Source organism: Peromyscus leucopus, chromosome 18 (genome assembly GCF_004664715.2).
Source record: "Peromyscus leucopus breed LL Stock chromosome 18, UCI_PerLeu_2.1, whole genome shotgun sequence".
In the NCBI taxonomy this organism is placed as follows: Eukaryota; Metazoa; Chordata; class Mammalia; order Rodentia; family Cricetidae; genus Peromyscus; species Peromyscus leucopus.
Window position 1 is genome coordinate 12,880,371 of NC_051078.1, and position 19,299 is coordinate 12,899,669.

Sequence of the window (19,299 nt, forward strand, 5' to 3'; positions counted from 1 at the left end):
AGGTGATTTTTTTTTTTAAACTATTGCTCTAGACTTTCTGCACGAAGCCACATTTGAAATTATTAGATTGTACTTTTGGCGCGAAACCACAACCTGCTGAACAGGATTATCTGGACTGCTCAGCAGGATTATCTAGATAGCTTCAAGGGCCATAAACTGCAGACAGGATGTCTACAGGAACATACTGCCCTGTATCAAATTGTCATGTCTTAGTTAGGGTTTCTATTGTTGTGGTAAAACACCATGACCCAAAAGCAAATTGGGGAGAAAAAAGTATTTGGTTTACACTTACATATCACAGTTCATCACTGGAGGAAGTCAGGACAGGAACTCTAACAGGGCAGGAACCCGGAGGCAGGAGCTGATGCAGAGACCATGGAGGGTGCTGCTTACTGGCTTCCATGGCTTGCTCAGCCTGTTTTCTTATAGAATCCAGGACTGCCGGTCCAGGGATGGAACCACTCACAATGGGTAGATTACTCCCCTAGTAATCACTAATTAAGAAAATGCCTTCTGGCCAGATCTTATGGAGGCATATTCTCAGTTAAGTTCCCATCCTTTCAGATAATTCTTGTTTGTGTATCAAGCTGACATAAGACTAGCTAGGACTACCACCTTCTTCACGATGCTGTTTTGTTCTTCAGACACAGTGTTTAATAAGGGCTTAGGAGGGGGCACCCTCACTGTTGTTTCTGCTGCCTCAACTGCTAGATGATTTGCAAGATCTCTGTGGAGTGGGTGACCTCAGACGTAGACACAGATCTACACAGCCCTCCCTGCGAGGAGCCCATTCTTACTTGTATGCCATTTTCCAGGGCCCAGCGAAGGACACTATCATACCGGATAGAGCTCTGGTTCCCTTGTAGACATATTTCAGGCAATCAGGTTCCCGAACAATGGAGACCTCCCGAAGCTGGAATGTGGGGTAAAGTGGCGCTCCAACAGCCATCTCTAGCCATCTGATTCTGACAAAGGTCCCCAAAACCATGCCATGGAGAAAGGGCAGTAATGTCAACAAACAATCCTGGGAAAAATGAATGTCTACCCACAGAAGAAGAAAATTAGATGCTGATTGATATGGAAATACAGGATCTAGATATGATAGGATAAAAGGATGGATTGTTGAACCTACTTTTAAAGAGCAACTTATTTAAAATGTTTTACAATGATTTTAGTTTATTGATACAAATTTAAAGTTAATTTTGTTATACTTCATATATTTATACTCTCATTTAAGGTATTATGTTTATGTAACTCATGTAAATTGTAATGGATAATTAAGAAATACAGATTAATAATTAGTCTTCTATGATAATCAAACTTAAGTTTTTTTAGGTATACATAGATATATTTCAATCAGGTAGGCAATTTTCAAACACTTCAAAGACCTACAGAATATGGCATTTAAAATGTTTTAAAAGCGTAGACGGTCCTAGACAATGAGACACATCTGCTGCTGGCAGCACCAATTTACTTCAAAGAGAAAGGTGGACATTGAAGACACTCTATATGGAGTTTATCTTCTTCTTGGCAAAATAGCCATTTGGGCAAGAAACTGTTCTTGCCTGGACTGCTTAACAAAATGTTGTATCGATTGGACATGCAGGACCCTTAGGAAGGTGACCACTGAACTTTACAAGGCAATATGGTCCTTCAGGTTCCTGCTTTGCAGAAGAAACTCTCAGACATTCTACAGGACTCAGGAAGAAGCAACTGGGAGACTCTAGGCCTGTGGGCTGAAGAATGGATGCCCCATGTTGCAGAAGAACATTGGGTGACTGTCCAGATAGCCAGCTGTCTCTGTTATTCTAGAGTTTTAGAAGTTTCTTACAATGTTCTTCCTGTTTACTTAGGTATTATTATATCCTTCTGGGGTCTTTGATGTAGTTGAAGACTAGATAGTTATAATTTTCCTTAGTTATGATAAGAGATGAGTTAGAGATGAAACCTTAGACTCACAATTATAGGATAGATAGGATATCTTCTTTAATTTTGCCAAATACAAATAGACTAGGTATTATAAATAGACTAGATATTGTAACAGTAATTCTTGCTTGATAACTGTTTTGTTATATGTAATTGTACTATGTGAAAGTTAAAACCTTCCTTTTTGAAAAAAAGAAAAGGAGGTGTGCTGTGGGTGATTGATTGATAAATAAAGCTGATTGGCCAGTAGCCAGGCAGGAAGTATAGGCAGGACAATGAGAGAGGAGAATTCTAGGAAGGCTGAGGCAGAGAGACGCTGCCAGCTGCCATGATGAGAAGCAGATGTTAAGATACTGGTAAGCCACGAGCTACGTGACAACTTATAGATGAACAGAAATGGGTTAAGATATAAGAACAGTTAGCAAGAAGCCTGCCACGGCCATACAATTTATAAGTAATATAAGTGTCTATGTGTTTACTTGTTTGGGTCTGAGTGGCTGCAGGACTGGTGGGTGAGAGAGATTTGTCCTGACTGTGGGCCAGGCAGGACCAGAAAAACTCTAACTACAGCTGATCTTTTCCCTCATACAAGTGCCAGTTCAAAACAGATGAAAGGTCTTCATGGATGATCTGAAACTACAAAAGTACTAGTGGAAAACATTTCAGTATCCAGGGTTTGCAATGATTGTCTGAAAAGGACTCTAGTAGTCTTCGGAATGAAAGTGAGAATGACCAAATGGGTTTGCATAAAATAAAAAGGCTTTTGTGCAGTAAACAAAACAACAGAGTCAGGAGAAAGCCTACAGAATGGGAGAAGAACCTTCCTAGTTTTACACCTTACTTGGAGTTAATATATAGAGTATTGTAGATGTAACCAACCGTCTTATTAAATAAGAAACACAGAACCAATGTAAAAGAGAAAACCAAGAGGTCAGAGCTCAGAGCTAAAATCTCACCCTTCCTCCTGCGAGCTCCTAGCTTCCCAAAAAAAGAGCTATTTCCCTGTGTGTAAGTCGGTTCATAGTCATTCTGCCTTCTCATTGGTTGTAAACCGAAACACGTGACTGCCTTGTCACTGTCTGTATGTACTGCCCCCCAGGTCTTAAAGGCATATGTCTCCAATGCTGGCTGTATCCCTGAACCTACAGAGATCTATGGGATTAAAGGCATGTGCCACCACCACCACACTCTTGCTATGGCTCTAATAGTCTGACCCCCGGGCAACTTTATTTATTAACATACAATCAAAATCACATTTCAGTACAATTAAAATACCACCACAGAGTATATAAAAAAAAATTCATGAAATTAAAGTGTCGGGATCCACCATGTAGCACAGGCCGGTTGAAGAAAGAAGGCACTCCAAGATGAAATTTTAAGGCCTATGTGGCAGCAGGAAGGTCCAGCCTCTTCTCATGGACTGAACCGTGAACAGCTGTACAATTATTGAAAGTTACACAAAATATTTCCTCATACCAAGGTCCATAATCTAACTTACATGTCTTACTGGAGGAGAGCATCACATGCCCCCATGACTCTAGTCCTTTATGATGTATCATTTGCAATCCACAATAGTGCAAGAGCCTCAGGTGTGAGGCGTCTTGTGACCACAGTCATGAAATGGCTGCAATGCCCCTTCAGCAAAAGCGATTCCTGTTTTCCACAAGGTTAAGGTACTTCTGAAAAACAGCTGTTCGTTCTAATATCTACCCCGATAGAGTGATTCTGCTGAATTCCTGCATTAAAGGATATACAAGTAGCCAATAAATACATGGGGAAAAAAAGTGCAACATCTGTAGCCACTAGGAAATTGCAGATCAAAATTACATTTTGGGAGATTGACAAGATAGCTTAGTAGATAAAGAGAGTTGCCAGGAAGGACTAACAGACTGAATTCAGTCCCTGGAATCCACATGGTGAAGGGAGTGAACCAGCTCCTCGGGTACTTGCCCCTTCCCCCCCCCCCCCAGCATTCTCCTCCTTCCCCCAGATAATTAAACATTATTGTAAAAACTTACGTTGGAATTGTATCTCACACCAGTCAGAATGGCTGTCATCAAGAATTTTAGTAATAGATAGATAGATAGATAGATAGATAGATAGATAGATAGAGAAGAAAGGCCCCACACCTCTAATACGAGCACTTAGGAGGTAGAGGTAGAAGGAGCTCTGTGAGTTTGAGGCCAGCCTGGGCTACAGAGTGAGTTCCAGGATAGCCAGGACTACACAGAGAAACCCTGACTCCAAAGACAACAAAACAAAACAACAACAAAAGACCCTAAAATAGAAGGCAGACTACTTGAGATGGGGAAAGGGACCAGCAGAAGGAAGAAAGGATGTACGAGGGTAGGTAACAGCAGTGGTGTGTGAAAGTGATGATTGAAGTAGATGACATATACATGTGAAAATGTCATAATCAAATATCTCTTCTTTTTCAAAAATTTTGAGACAGGGTTTCTCTAGGTAGCTCTGGCTGTCCTGTCATGGTGATATATGATGCTCTTTTTTAGTAAGACATGTAAATTAGATTACGGACCTAATCACTCTGTAGACCAGGCTGGCCTTGAACTCACAGAGATACACCTGCCTCTGCCTCCCGAGTGCTGGGATTAAAGGTGTGTGTCACCACCGCCCAGCAATTAATTTTTTTTTAAAGATTTACTTATTTATTATGTATACAGTGTTCTGTTTGCATGTATCCCTGCAGGCCAGAAGAGGGAGCCAGATCTCATTACAGATAGCTGTGAGCCACCATGTGGGTGCTGGGAATTAAACGCAGGACCTCTGGAAGAGCAGTTGGTGCTCTTAACCTCTGAGCCATCTCTCCAGCCCCCTAATTTTAATGAGGCAATTGGTTGCTTTCTCCTTGGATTTGTAATTGGAACTGAGACAGCTGCCTGTTTTCTTGCACTGTGATTATCTGAACAGGAACTGAGGTTGCATGGCCACACAGGTGAAAAAGAGAAAGAAAAGAGAATGCTCTTTTGTGTCTTTGAAAATAGGCAGATGCATCAAAGACTAGCAGGACCATCTTCTTTCCGACTTCCTAAAGTACTTTGGTAGGCCTTTGGCTGGCTAGTTTTTTGTCAACTTGACATAAGTCAGAGTAGCCTGGGAAGAGGACACTCTATTGAGGAATTGCCTAGATAAGATTGGTCTGTGGCTAGGTCTGTGAGATACTATCTTGACAAATGAATAATGTGGGAGGGCCCAGTTTACTCTGGGAGGCATCGTCCCTAGGCTAGTGGACCTGGCTTGTACAAAAACAAGCAAACAAACAAACAACCTAGCTGAGCATGAGCCTGTGAGTCAGCCAGTAAGCAGCATTCCTCCATAGTTTCTGCTTCAAGCTCCTGAATTGAGTGCTTGTCTTGACATCCCCTCAATGACCTGAAAAGTGTATTATAAAAAACCCCTTGTGGAGGCTGGAGAGATGGCTCAGTGGTTGAGAGCACTGACTGTTCTCAAAAAGGACCCAGGTTCAATTCCCAATACTCACCTAACACCTCACAACTGTCTGTAACTCCAGTTCCAGGGGCTCCAACACCCTTATATAGACATATATGCAGGCAAAATGTCAATGCAAATGAAATACAAATAATCATTAAAAACCTTTTGTGAGCTGGGCGGTGGTGGCGCAAGCCTTTAATCCCAGCACTCGGGAGGCAGAGCCAGGCGGATCTCTGTGAGTTCGAGGCCAGCCTGGGCTACCAAGTGAGTTCCAGGAAAAGGCACAAAGCTACACAGAGAAACCCTGTCTCGAAAAACCAAAAAAGAAAAACAAACAAACAAACAAAAAAAAACCAACCAACCAACCAACCAAACAAACAAACAAAAAAACCTTTTGTGATAGCTATTCTTGGTTGTCAACTTGACTACATCTGGAATTAACTAACTCAAAATGTCAGGGCACACCTGTGAGGGATTTTTGCTTAATTTGAAGTGGGAACATATACTTCTAATCCAGATCTTTGGGGTGGGAAGACCTGCCTCTCCTCTGGACCACAACTTCTGCTGAAAAGCCTATATAAGGACATGGAAGAAGGAACCTTCATTCTTTGCCTGCTCGCTCTTGCCTTACTAGCAAGTCCATTCCTTCACTGGCTTTAGAGCCTACTTTTCCAGGATTCCAGCATATACTGAAGACCTGTTGAGACTTTTAGCCTTGTGGGCTGAACGGTATTCTTGACATTCTGTTCACAGAAAGCCATTGTTGGATTAGCTGGACCACAATCTGTAAATCTTTTTTTTTTTTCTTTCTTCCTTGACAGGGTTTCCCTCTGTAGCCTTGACTTAGTCTTAGCTGTCCTGGAACTCACTCTGTAGACCAGGCTGGCCTCAGACTCATAGAGATTTGTGCTGTGGAATAATCCTCTTGTATACTGTAAAAAATTTGTCACTCTTTGTTTTATTAAGCTTTGTTTTGATAACACGCTGATTGGCCAGTAGCCGGGCAGGAAGTGTAGGTGGGGCAATCAAACTAAGGATGATGAAAAGGAGAAGGGCAGAGTCAGGAGTCACCAGCTAGACGAAGAGGGAGCAGGAGATGAATGGGTCATGCTAATAAAGGTACCGCTAAGTGGCAGAGTGTAAATAAGGAATATGGGTTAACTTAAAATGTAAGAGCTAATTACTAATAAGCTTGAGCTATTGGTTGAGCATTTATAATTAATATGATTAATTATATTATGCCTCTGTGTGGTAATTTGGGAAGTGGCTGCTGGGTATTTGGGAGTTGCTGGTGGGACAGAAACTTCTGTTTACAGATCTGCCTGCCTTTGCCTCTTGAGTGCTGGGATTAAAGCTACCACTGCCCAGCTCTGTAAATCATTCTAGTAACTCCCCTTTCTATATACATAAAAAAAAGCCTTCTATAAGTTCTGTTACTCTAGAGAACCCTCATACCTTTTCCTAAGTGGCTTTTCATCAGTGTTTTATTACAGCAAAAGAAAAGGTAACTGGAACAGCCCTGTAAAAACCTGAATTGGACTTCTGACCTCCAGAACTGGAGGATAATGAATCTGCTGTTTCAGGCCCCTGACATTGTTACCAAGTTGTTACAAGTAGCAATTAGAAACCGGCACAGGGAGGTGAAAAGGCGTTTCTATGCAACATGTAACTTATTGTTGAAGTTCTCCTCAAGACATTTGGACTTTCTGTTCTATGTAGATTTGATTCGAAAAGATTTTAGAACTTCCATCAAGAAATTATGATGAGAGCTGGGCATGGAGGCACATGCCTTTTAATCCCAGCACTTGGGAGTCAGAATCAGGCAGATCTCTTAGTTCCAGGCCAGCCTGGTCTACAGGGAGGAGTTGCAGGACAGTCAGGGCTACACAGAGAAACCCTGTCTCAAAAACAAAACAAAAACAAACAAACAAACAAACAAACAAAAAAGACAACAAACAAACAAAAATTGAGGTCAAAGACTTGTCTCAGGGTTAGTGGCTACTCAGCATTGAGCTGTTACAAAAACCCAAGTCTCCACTCTTTCATCCATATACACAGTGACCATACAATGTCTAACAAAAAGATTGCTGTATAGACGGTACTAAGTGCTAGAGAGACAGTGTGAGGCTCAGTAGGTATAACACCTAAGTTTGACTTCAAGGATGCACACCGTGGAAGGAGAGAAAGGACTCTCTGAGCTGTCCTCTGACTTCCATCCATGAGCCATGGCATGGACTTGTCCACACGCATGTGCACACACAAAATAAGTAAATAAATAAATGTAAAAATAAGATCTAGAGTTATTATATTTTCCCTTTCTAATTTACACGAATCTTCCAAATTTTGAAAATTGTCAAGTAAAAAGGTACTCTGAAGTTACATTTGAGAAATCATCAAAAATTTCTTCTTTTCTTTCTTTTTTTTTCTTTTGGTTTTCCGAGACAGGGTTTCTTGGTGTAGCCCTGGCTGTGCTGGAACTCACTTTGCAGACCAGGCTGGCCTCAAATTCACAGAGATCCATCTGCCTCTGCCTCCCGAGTGCCAGGATTAAAGGCGTGTGCCACCACCACCCAGCAGCAACCAAGCTTTTATAGGTGTAACGAGAACAGATGTTACTTTTTTTTTAAATGATTTCAGACCAATCTGCATCTGATGCCCTTTAAAAAAATGTTTATTTATTTATTTGTTGGCAGGGTTGGAGGAGGAGGTGGGGGTAACCAGAGGCACTGGGTAGATCGAGGATTATTATTATTATTATTATTATTTTTTTTTGGTTTTTCGAGACAGGGTTTCTCTGTGTAGCTTTGCGCCTTTCCTGGGACTCACTTGGTAGCCCAGGCTGGCCTTGAACTCACAGAGATCCGCCTGGCTCTGCCTCCCGAGTGCTGGGATTAAAGGCGTGCGAGACCACTGCCTGGCCAGATCGAGGATTATTAACCAGGAGTTGGGTCTCTCTTTTCTCCATGAGAATGATAGGGACTGAATTTATCTGGCTTCACAGCCAGGACCTTTACCCGCAGAGGGACATCACCAGGCCTGATGAGTTTTTAAATGGGAAGGAAAGAAATGGGTGGGGCCGTTGGAAATGGAGAGAGATCTCTGAATGACATTCCGGTGTCAAAAGGCGTGTGCCTTTTACAAGCCACATAACCCCTAGTTAAATCACTTATGTTCTATTAGGCCTTAGTTCTCTATCTGTAAAATGGAACGTTTGGACCTAAGGACACCTTTTTAACTTCCCTTCCAGCTCAGCATTCTGAACCCAGGAGTTCCTAGATTTAAGATAGATTTACTTTGTTGTATGACCTCTAACGTGAAGTTAGAAGCCTCAGCCGGATTGCCAGAGAAAACATCCTGCAGACATAAAGAGGAGGAGGAAAAAAAATCAAGGGCAATGGGGAAGGAAGGAGGGCGATGGACGAAGCCAAGAGACGCTTACAACTACATAAAGGTAAGAGATGCAAGCACGAAATACACAAATAACTCGAGGCAGCCACAAGATTCGGTTGTCTGAAAAAAGCAGAAAGAAGACATTGCCCCGGGTATCCCATTTTGTTTTTAATCGGCGCACACATAACTCCCACCTCCTTAAGCCTTGGAAGCAAAACAAACAAACAAACAAAAAACCCAAAAACAAAAGAGCACAAAAAAACCAACCAACCAACCAAAAACCCATAAAACAACAACAACAAAAACCCAACGCAGGAAAAACTGACAACGTAAAATATCAAAGAAAAAAAAAAGGGGGCAAGAAGCAAGCAGTTGGAAAAGCTCGTCTCTGGAAACGAGCGGCTTCCACCCCCCCACCTCCCCCGGCAGGCGGGATGGCGATTTCCCGGGCCACCCCGCCACCCTGCCGCTGCCACCCTTTTGCACACAAAAGAACGCGTCGGCGCCCGGGAGCTGGGGGGAGCCGGGTGAGTGGGCCGCGGCGCCCTGGTCCCCGCCCCTCGGAAGTGACGTCTGGCGCCCCGCCCCCGCCGCTCGATCCGCTGCTGCTGCCTCGGCGGGCCGACCTGCAGGCGGCGGCGGCGGCGGCGGCGGCCGAGGCCCAGGGAAGATGGCGGACGGCGTGGACCACATAGACATCTACGCGGACGTGGGCGAGGAGTTCAACCAGGTACGGGGAGGGCCTGGGCTCTCCGCCGCCGGCCCGCGGGGAGCGGCGCGGCGCCTCCCCCTCCACCCCCCGGGACGCTCGCCGGGGCCCGCCGCGGGGGCCGCGAGCCGGCTCGGCTGCAGACCGTGCGCCCTTGGCGCCTCTGGGCCGCGCCGCGCCGCGCCGCTGTGTGTGCGTGTGCGGCGCCCGCCGCGTCCCGTCCGGTCCCGTTCCGTTCCCCACCCCGCTCGCCTCGCCCTTGTTCTCGCGCGTCGTTTTGCGGGCCGCGCGGGCCCTGGAGCGCGGGGGGCCCCTCGGGGGCCGTGCAGCCGCCCGCTCGCCCCGCTCTCCCCGCTCGCCCGCCCCTTCCTCCAGGGCGGCCCTCACGCCCCTATTGTTGGCTACGGTGGCGGGCGCTTCCCGCCGAGCTAGGCCGCGCGTGTGCGGGGCGGGGAGAACGGGCCGCCGCGCCCCCCTCCCCGCCGCCCGCCCGAGGGGTGTAGGGGGGGGAGGAAGAGGAGGAGGAAGAGGAGGAGGAGGAGGAGGAGGGGGGAAGAAGAAGCCCTGGCTGGCCCGGCGCGCGCCCGTTCGCCCGCCCGCCCGCCCGCCGCCGCCTCCACCATCCCGGCCCCGGCCGCTTCGGGTTCCGATTCCTCCCCGTCGCTCCATTTTGTGTCTCGGTCCGCGCACGGTCGGCCCCCCCCCCCCCACCATGGAAGGCCGCGTTCACAGCCCTTTGTATCCCGCGCGCCCGGGGAGGGGTGGGGGGCTCCTGGGCTTCCCTTCCTTGCTCGCGTTGGCGACGGGTGTCGGCGTGGCGTGGCGCCCCCTGGTCCCGCTCTTCCCATCCCCCCCCCAAAACCCCGGTCCCCGAGGGGGAAGGGTGGCCGCGGTGGTGGGGACGTCTGCAACAAGTCACCTGACTTTGGGGACCCCCCCCCTCCCCGATCTCGTTTTTCAAAGTCGGTGCGTTGGCCTGCCTGGGCCATCGTGGGCTCGCGGTGCCTCCGAGGCCCCAGGCCCTTGCTTGGCCTTTTGTGAAGAAAAATAACCGGGGAGGATAGAGGGCTTGCGCCAAAGGCTGGGGATGCGCGGTGGTTGGACAGAACAAAAAGATGGTGGTCCCTCGCTCACAGATCCGGGGAGACTGGAACGGAGATCGCCCCCCCCCCGAAATCCTTCCCAGTGGTAGCTTGCAAAGTCGTCGTGGATGGGACTGTATTTTGAAAGCGAAGTGTTTGCCCCATGGGCTCTCCTTCACGGCTTGAAAGGCTGGAGAAAGTGAGACGTGTAAGGTTTTCCGGTCTCACCGGCCACGGGTAGCCTGGGACTAGCTGTGATGTCTGACGATGAACATTCTTGGAAAGATCTGATTACCAGAGTTGGTAACAATTAGCTTCCTAACTCGCCTCTTCCTATTTTTATTGCACTTCATATATTCACGTTTTTTCAAGTTGCACCCAACGATAGTGCTACTTAAAGCTGTTTCTTTTTAAAATTTTTCCTGTTTTTTTTTTTTTTTAAAAAAAAAAACAAAAACAGTTCTATATTTAAGAAGTTCTCAGGTTCGGATGAGAAGCTTAATAAGAAGCCATTTGATTAATATGGTGTTTACCTTCTGCTAATCGTATTTATGACTAGGGATGCAAGATTTAAAAAAACAATAGAAACTCTTAAATCCTTACTGTTTTGTTTTCCAAGAATGACATTGTGCCTTTGGTTTAAATGTGAGAAAAGAAAAGCAAATTTTGAAAGGGTTTAATTATTCACTACTGACTTAGAAACTAGATTTTTTTTGGGTTTTTTTTTTTTTTTTTTTTTGGTTTTTCGAGACAGGGTTTCTCTGTAGCTTTGTGCCTTTCCTGGAACTCGCTTTGTAGACGAGGCTGGCCTCGAACTCACAGAGATCCGCCTGGCTCTGCCTCCCGAGTGCTGGGATTAAAGGCGTGCGCCACCACCGCCAGGCGAAATAGATATTTTTAAATGTAATTAACCCGTTGCAATAAAATATGAAGTTTGAAAATCTGTTTTTATTGTGCCTGAGTTGTTATATCAGAATTAGAAATGTTCTTTGACCCAGAGTCCAGTGCTTTTAAGGTCAGTCGGAGTAAGATCTCTGGACTTTTTCCCTTTCATCTTTCAAGGCATGTAGCGTATCCAAAACAGTCATAACTTCGACTAAAGGAAAAAAAAAGTTTGAGACAGTCTTGATTAGCTTTTTCAGTGAGAGAACGTGTTGCTTTGTGTTTGTGTTCACAGTAAGGAAGAATTGGCACAGTCTTAGAAATTAAACTGTCTTCATTGGTCATCATGGCACAATCCTTAAATTCTAGCACCCCAAAATTGTGCCTTATCAACATGCAAGCTTTATAAAACTATTTCTATTTTAAGTAGTAAATGGAAAAACGAGACTAGTGTCTACACAGAATTTCAGAGAACACAAAGTACAATTAAAACTGCAGCTCACAGTAGAGAACAAAAGATGGGTTTAGGGGCTGGAGAGGTGGCCCAGTGGTTAGAGGACAGATGATATCTGAGTTTGAGGCCAGCCTGGTCTCTGAGCTCTGAGGGAGGGAGGGGGAGAGAGAGAGAGAGAGAGAGAGAGAGAGAGAGAGAGAGAGAGAGAGAGAGAGAGAGAGAGAGAGAGAGAGAGAGAGAAATTAAGCTTTCTGTGGTATCACCATGAAGTATGTTCAGACTGTTGAATACTTTATTTGGGAGGGACAGTAACTGGATGACATGCTACTTTACCTCTGCATTAACTAGTGCTAGCAAGAGGTCAAGAAGAGACTAGACTTTTTGGACTCCAATGAGTAGGCCTCCTTTTCATAAATGTACTTGTACTTTCAGCATTGTATCTGATACATGGTTGTGTAATTTTACAAGTAAAATCTTTGTAGGTTTAAGTAGATTAATTGGGAGATTAAGTAGAGGCTTTTCCAAAACCTTGTTTGCAGCTCTGGGTACTGAACCCAGGACCTTGCACATCTAGGTAATCACTCCACCACTGAGCTGCATGTTCACTCCAGGTGCATTACTTGTCACAGTTTGGCTTCTGTGATTTGCTTGCTCTGAATGCCTGAACAAAAAAAGTAGCCACGAAAAGATTGCCAGTTATTTTGAGATTTGTCATGTTTTCTATCGATGTCACTATCATTGAAGTGCTTTTATGAGATCCTACCAGAATTAGAAGCAACAACAGAATTATTGATTCTCTCTCTCTCTCTCTCTCTCTCTCTCTCTCTCTCTCTCTCTCTCCCCTTCCTCCCTTCCTCCCTCCCTCCCTCCTGTTTTTCTTTCTGTCTTGTAGCTCAGGTTGACCTAGAACTTGCTGTGTGTTCCAGGCTGACCTTCAGTTTGTGGTGCACCTGCTGCCTCAGCCTCCCCAGTGCTGGGGTCACAAACCTGTGCAATCCATAGGCTCGGTTGTTCCTTTTCCCTTCACTCGTGCTAGGCCAACACTTTACTCCTGTGTATATCCCTATGAATCGGTTCTCTTCCTAGGTGTAACCTTATTTCTACTAGCTGCTATAGTAACCAATGTGACTTTGATTGTAGTCAAGCAAATAGTTTTCAGAACTAATCATTAGCAATTTTAATTATTTTGTTTTCTAAACATCTATAAATATTAAGCTTTTTTTTAAAAAAACTTTTCCTTTCCTTTTTTGTCTGTCTTTCTTTTTTCATGTGTATGGGTGTTTTACTTGCATTATGTCTGTGAACCACGTGGTCTCCTGGTGCCCAAAGAGGCCAGAAGAGGGAGTCAGATTCTCTGGAACTGGAGTTACATACAGAGAGTTGTGAGCAGCCACGTGGATGCTGGGAATTAAACTTGGGTCCTCTGGAAGAGAGAGCATCCTGCCCTCTAACTACTGGGCCCCCTCTCCAGCCCCTAAACACATCTTTTGTTCTCTATTGTGAGCTGCAGTTTTAACTGTACTTTGTATTCTCTGAAATTCTGTGTAGACACTAATCTTGTTTTCCATTTACTACTTAAAATAGGCAGTGTCATAAAGCTTGTTTTACATTTTGGTAAAGCACAATATTGCAGAAAGTAGGAGAAATTGAGTATTAAAAGCTTTAATTTGGGGGTGTGATGAGACTAAGTTAGTGCATTTACTTTCTGTACTAGGTGATTTTAAGAATGGAGAATGAAGTTGAGGAGGCACAGGAACACGTGGGCAGCTTAGATCTTGTTTTAGGGTTTTGGATGGGACCAGATGGAGAGGAGTTACTCACTGGAAGGAGACTTGGAACTACTTCTGAGTCTGTGCATTTGTACTGACTTCGGACTTAAGCAGAAAGCAGAGCCTGCGGGGGCGCGAGGGCGGGCATTCTCCCAGGATTTACTCTTTTATGTGTATGAGTGTTTTTGCCTACATGTATGTATGTGTACGTTGTGCATTCCTGGTGCCTGTGGAGGTCAGAGGAAGGCATCAGATTCTCTGGAACTGGAGTTACAGGTGGTTGTTAGCCACAGCATGGGTGCTAGGAACCCAGGTTCCCAGCCAGTGCTCTTAACACGTGAGCTTCTCTCAAGCCCCAAAGTCCAAAACTTTTTGAGTATCATATTGGTGCTCAAAAACCTTTAGGGCTTCTTTTTTTTTTAAATTAGGCATGCTCAAGTTATATTTTGTACATCCAAATAATATGTACACACACACACACACACACAGAGAGAGAGAGAGAGAGAGAGAGAGAGAGAGAGAGAGAGAGAGAGAGAGAGAAGGTGGGGGGAGTTTATCTGTGAATCAGAAGCTGTTGATGTAGAAATTAGTGTCTGCTCGTCTGCTCTCAGGTTGTGGGTTATTGATAGCAAGCAGTACTGATTTCATTACTCTGCTCACTTAACTTTAAAAGTAAATGGAGTTATGACTGGGATGGGGTCAGTTTGGAATTAAGGATTTAGATGTCCTCTTGTGTCAAATTTTATTGAGTCATTTCAGTTTATACTTAGTCATAGTATATTTATTGTAAAGCAACTATTAGTTATCCTGTGGAACGTTATGATATGCTAAATGAAAATAGTTGAAGGATAAATCAGTAGGGCTAGAGAAATGGCACAGTGGTTAAGATCTAATTTAACATTTTACAGGAATTATAAAATTAATACACTTAGCAGATTCATAATGTTTTCTGAAAAAAAATCCACATTTTTCTGTATCCAAGAATTAACTGGGATCTAAAATATTGGCTGGGTGAAATTGCCCATGTACTACATATGTATAGACTTCTTACCATTATTCCCTAAGTCAGTACAGTATAATTACTTTTTAAATAAGCATTTATATTGTGTTAGGAGTTTTAAGAAATCTAGAGATAATTTAAAGTATATGAGAGGATGGATAGTTTATATGTAAATACTGCGCCATTTTATATAAGAGGTTTAAACATCTGTAGGTTTTGGTATTCTTGAATGGTTTGGGGATGGATGGTATGCTGGAACCAGTCTCTTGATAGTAGGTTTTATGTTCTAAGTTTTCTCTTACATGATACTGAACACATTTTGTAATGCAGAGTATAACTCCCCCCCCCCTTATAGTTTTTTTTTTTTTTTAATGGAATGACTTAATACTTTTTTAAATATAGGGGTATTTTGAAATAGGTGCTGTCCTTTACTGGTAGTATCCAATAATGCACAAATGGTATTAACTCTGATTCTAGGAACACTAAAAACAGTGTTGCCCCATCAGAGAAAATTAATACTTCAATAGCTCTATCAGGATAATCCCAATAATAGTATACATTATACACAACTTATCTGTAATATTAAAAATGTATAGGATGTGATTAGGGGAAAACTGCCTAAAAAACTTAAAGGAAGGGGTCATAGTGCTAATGAAAAAGATTAAAACATTGCTTTAAAAAAGTGAATGGGACGTTGGTCATTTTCTTATTCATCATACTTTTGAAGTGTGTTCTCTGACTGGGCAACAGTTTTGTGTATCTGGTAGGAAGAAAACAGTCCTATCATGCAAAATCTTGAGAAAAGGTCCACCCCCCCCCTTTTTTTCCTGTTTCTTTCTTTATTTTTTTTCTTTTTCTAAGCAAGGGCTTGCCTGTGTCCCAGGCTGGCCTCATTTATGGCACTCTTCTGCCCTAGCCTCCCAACTACTAGGATTACCAAAGCTGAGTATACAACCGTTTCTGGATTTTGATACCTCTCATGTAATTAGGATGATCGTAGTGATTTAGAGTAGTGGGAATTGAAAAAAGATGACTTTGTTAATCTTTTCACAAACCCTAAGAGTTGTTCTTTTGTTTGTTCTTGTTTTGTTTTTTGAGACAGAGTCTCACTATGTCCTGGTGACCATTATGTAGACCAGACTAGCCCGAACTCACAGAGCATCTACCTGCCTCTGCCTTCAAATGCTGGGATAAAGACATGTGACACTGTCCCCTGCCTAAGAGCTGTTCTTGTTAGAAGTTAGATATGCAGTTAGTTAGAAGTTAGATATGACGATTAGGTCCTAGAAACATGGGTAAGAAACGTAGGTGGCTTTAATCTGGGGTGCTTAGGATATGTTGAAATTTTACATTTTTGAATACTATTGAGGTGTATTTGAAAAAGACCTTCACATAGCAGAACTTGATGTTGTTGACTTTCTCTGACAGAGTAGAAAAGTTTTCGTTTGTCTAGTAGGGTTTCAGAGTTCATTTTTATATATGACCTGTGATAGGCATTTTGCATAATTTCAGAATATGTTCATTTTCACTTGAAGTAGAAACAGTTGAATGTGTTCTGGATTTTCTTTAAAATGTGAAGCTAAAATAATGAAGCTAAGAAAGGAAGATTGTAGATACTATTAAGAGTATTCCTTGAATTGCTTTCTTAGCAATGGCATGTATTCAGATTCGTTAATGTTTCTTTCACCAAGTCCAATGTATACCCTTGGGGTTAAGAATACAGGCTGTGGCCATGGAACACTGTGAAGCTAACTAGTCCACATGGAGATCAAACCCCAGGACCATGGTCTCAATTAGCATCCCTTCAGGTTGGATTGGAATTAGTCCAACTACCAGACAAAATGGCTGATCTTAAATATTGGTGGAATAATATAAATATGGAAAATACGGTTAGTGTCACCATAGGAAGTCATGGACATAAAAAAACAGTATGTGGTTGTAATGTACCAGGTTAGCATAGCTTTAGTTACTGCCTGTAAATGATTATCTTCTTAAGTAAGCCTTTTCATACATTTAAAACGAATGACAAATTATATCTTAATCTTTTCCTGCAAGTGAAAGTAGAAACTTCAATACTTTTAGTCTTGTATTCAATAACCTTGCATTCTTTTTTACTCTCCCCGGACTGTATTTGTGATTAATCTCCGTTGAGGATGGAAACACAACTCCCTTTGAATAATTGTAATAATTTTACTTGGTGTACAGAACTGGATTGCAAGAGAGTTTTGCCCACTACCCTTTGTGGGAAGCTTTTTCATATTTTAAGTGTATGACGCCACTGTTGCAGCCACATCACTAGACGTTTCAGCCACCTTGATACTTTGTAACCAAGCTTACCTCCTTTCTTGTAATTCTCACTGCCGGTGCAGCTTGCCCATGCTTCTTAGCTTGATAAAAACTCATCACTTAGATATTGTTTTGACATTGTTCATTAAAATCAATGGCATTACGGCTGTGGTCTTGGTTCCTGCCTTCTGCTGAAAGTGGCGTTTTGTTCTTTGATTTGCCTTGGTATTTAAGTCCATTATTAAATAAGTCTTACAGACATCCTGCTTTGTAATAAGTAAAGTTGGTATGTAATATCTTGATAAATTTTTAAAAACTTACACAATTCATTATTGATGCAGAGTACCTGAAAAAAAGAATGGAAATTTGAGGTCTCTTTGGCTGTGTCTATGTTTCCCTTCTAGGTCCCCCGCCCCTTTCTCTTTAAAAACAAGTCTTATTCTGGCTTTTTGGTGAATAATGGAACAATAGCCAGGCTTGGTGCCTTTAGTATCTTACTGATCTATTTACCATTGTATAACAATGGTTTCTTTCTTGGTCATTATCATATTGTAGTCCCTAAAACAAACTCTTGTATGCCATTTATGACAACTCTTAGTAAATTGTACACATGGGAGAACTTGAGGTATGCCTAGTTATATCTGAAATCTTAAGTTGTTTTGTATTGTTTTTAATTTATCTCAAATTTACCTCAGAATGGTAAAATAGTTCACACTGATATTGATATACTTACTTAGTCTTAAAAAAGTGATATTTACAAATTGAATTCCCACCCCCTTTTTTTTCTCAACATCCATTTCTCCTCTTCCTGGTTTATCACTTAGGCATGTAAGTGACATCCTAGCATCGCTTTAGTTCACTGTGACAGTGGCACACTCTGACTAAATCCCCTGTGGATTACTTTCCACGTGCTAATGCACTTGGCTAGATTTCAAGTCATTTAAGCTGTAGCGCTTTGTCTAGTGAGAATAATAGTTATTGCAAGATATTACTTAAAATAGTTTTATTTATATTTTTTTTGTTTCACTAAGTAAGACTTTTTGAAACATGTGTATGCCCATTCCCCCATTACCACCCATTTCTGTGGCTTAGTTTATAAAACAGTAGCTTTCTCAGAGTAGGTAAATAAGATCTAATTACCAAAGAAAATAGGGGTTTTTGCCTGTGCTCACATACTGAAGACTTATAATACCTCTGGTTTTTGTTTGTGACAGTCTTATGACAATATTCTTTTGAAACATCTGTTTGCATTTATGTGTTGTTACTTCTAAGAATACTTTACTTTCGAGAAAGATATCAAAGTCACCATTAAAGAACACAATCTGTTAAATAAAATGAGAAGAGACCTTTGGGCCTTTTCCTGTCTTGCACCAGATTTTTAAAATAAGTTGAATGAATTTGTATTCATTTTTAGTATTTTGACTGTCATAATCTAGAAGTTTATTTCTGTGTCTTAGGAAGCGGAGTATGGTGGGCATGATCAGATAGATTTGTACGATGATGTCATCTCTCCATCTGCAAATAATGGCGATGCCCCAGAAGACCGGGACTACATGGATACCCTTCCACCAACTGTTGGTGACGATGTGGGAAAAGGTGCAGCGCCAAATGTTGTCTATACTTACACTGGAAAGAGAATTGCATTATATATTGGAAATCTAACATGGGTAAGTAAGTTAACAGATTATTGGCGGTTCATTTTGAACTTCCCTAGTAGTCCATGTTTTTTTGCCCAGTTTAAAAAAAAAATGATGTCCCTATATTTGTTTTTCTCTTGTTAACCTATATGATGAGAAGGGCAAAACCAAGTTCTTTTAAAAAGACATTCCAATTCTAATTTTGAATTTTATAGTTTGGCTTAAGTATATACTTAAATAGAATTTGCGTTTTTCTTTACTCTTTTGCATTCCTACCAGTTTCACTAAGAAAAATGTTCATATGTGGGTCTCAAGAATTTAAAAGAGAAAGATAAAATACCATTACAGTTTTAAAAAACTCTTCATTTTCTTTTCTTTTCTTTTTTTTTTTTTCAAGACAGGGTTTCTCTGTGTAGCTTTGCGCCTTCCCTGGAACTCGCTTTGGAGACCAGACTGGCCTAGAACTCACAGAGATCCGCCTGCCTCTGCCTCCCGAGTGCTGGGATTAAAGGCGTGCGCCACCACCGCCCAGCTAAAACTCTTCATTTTCTAATTCATATTACAGATTTAAGTTTCATTTCTGTTCTTGAATTTGAAATTAATGCATAGCAGTTGTTATATGCTTTATAATATTTGTCTGGTGTTTTTCGGGATGGATCTTGTTATGTAACTTTGCAGGCCTGATAGTCACTGTAATGCAGACTGGCTTTGAAC

General features: G+C 42.5%; 1 protein-coding gene across 5 annotated transcripts in view; it reads left to right on the top strand.

The window, feature by feature from the left end:
* Positions 1-9,348: 9,348 nt before the first annotated feature.
* Positions 9,349-19,299, top strand: part of Cpsf6 (cleavage and polyadenylation specific factor 6) — a 30,942-nt gene continuing 20,991 nt past the window's right edge. For 3 of the 5 annotated variants that reach the window (XM_028869640.1, XM_028869642.2, XM_028869641.2), the window contains exons 1-2: positions 9,349-9,496; positions 18,406-18,615. In XM_028869640.1, the coding sequence (XP_028725473.1) occupies positions 9,437-9,496; positions 18,406-18,615 (270 nt within the window). In that variant the 5' untranslated portion in view covers positions 9,349-9,436. The remainder of the gene's footprint in view (positions 9,497-18,405; positions 18,616-19,299) is intronic. The other 2 variants (XM_028869643.2, XM_028869644.2) reach the window with 2 other exon arrangements.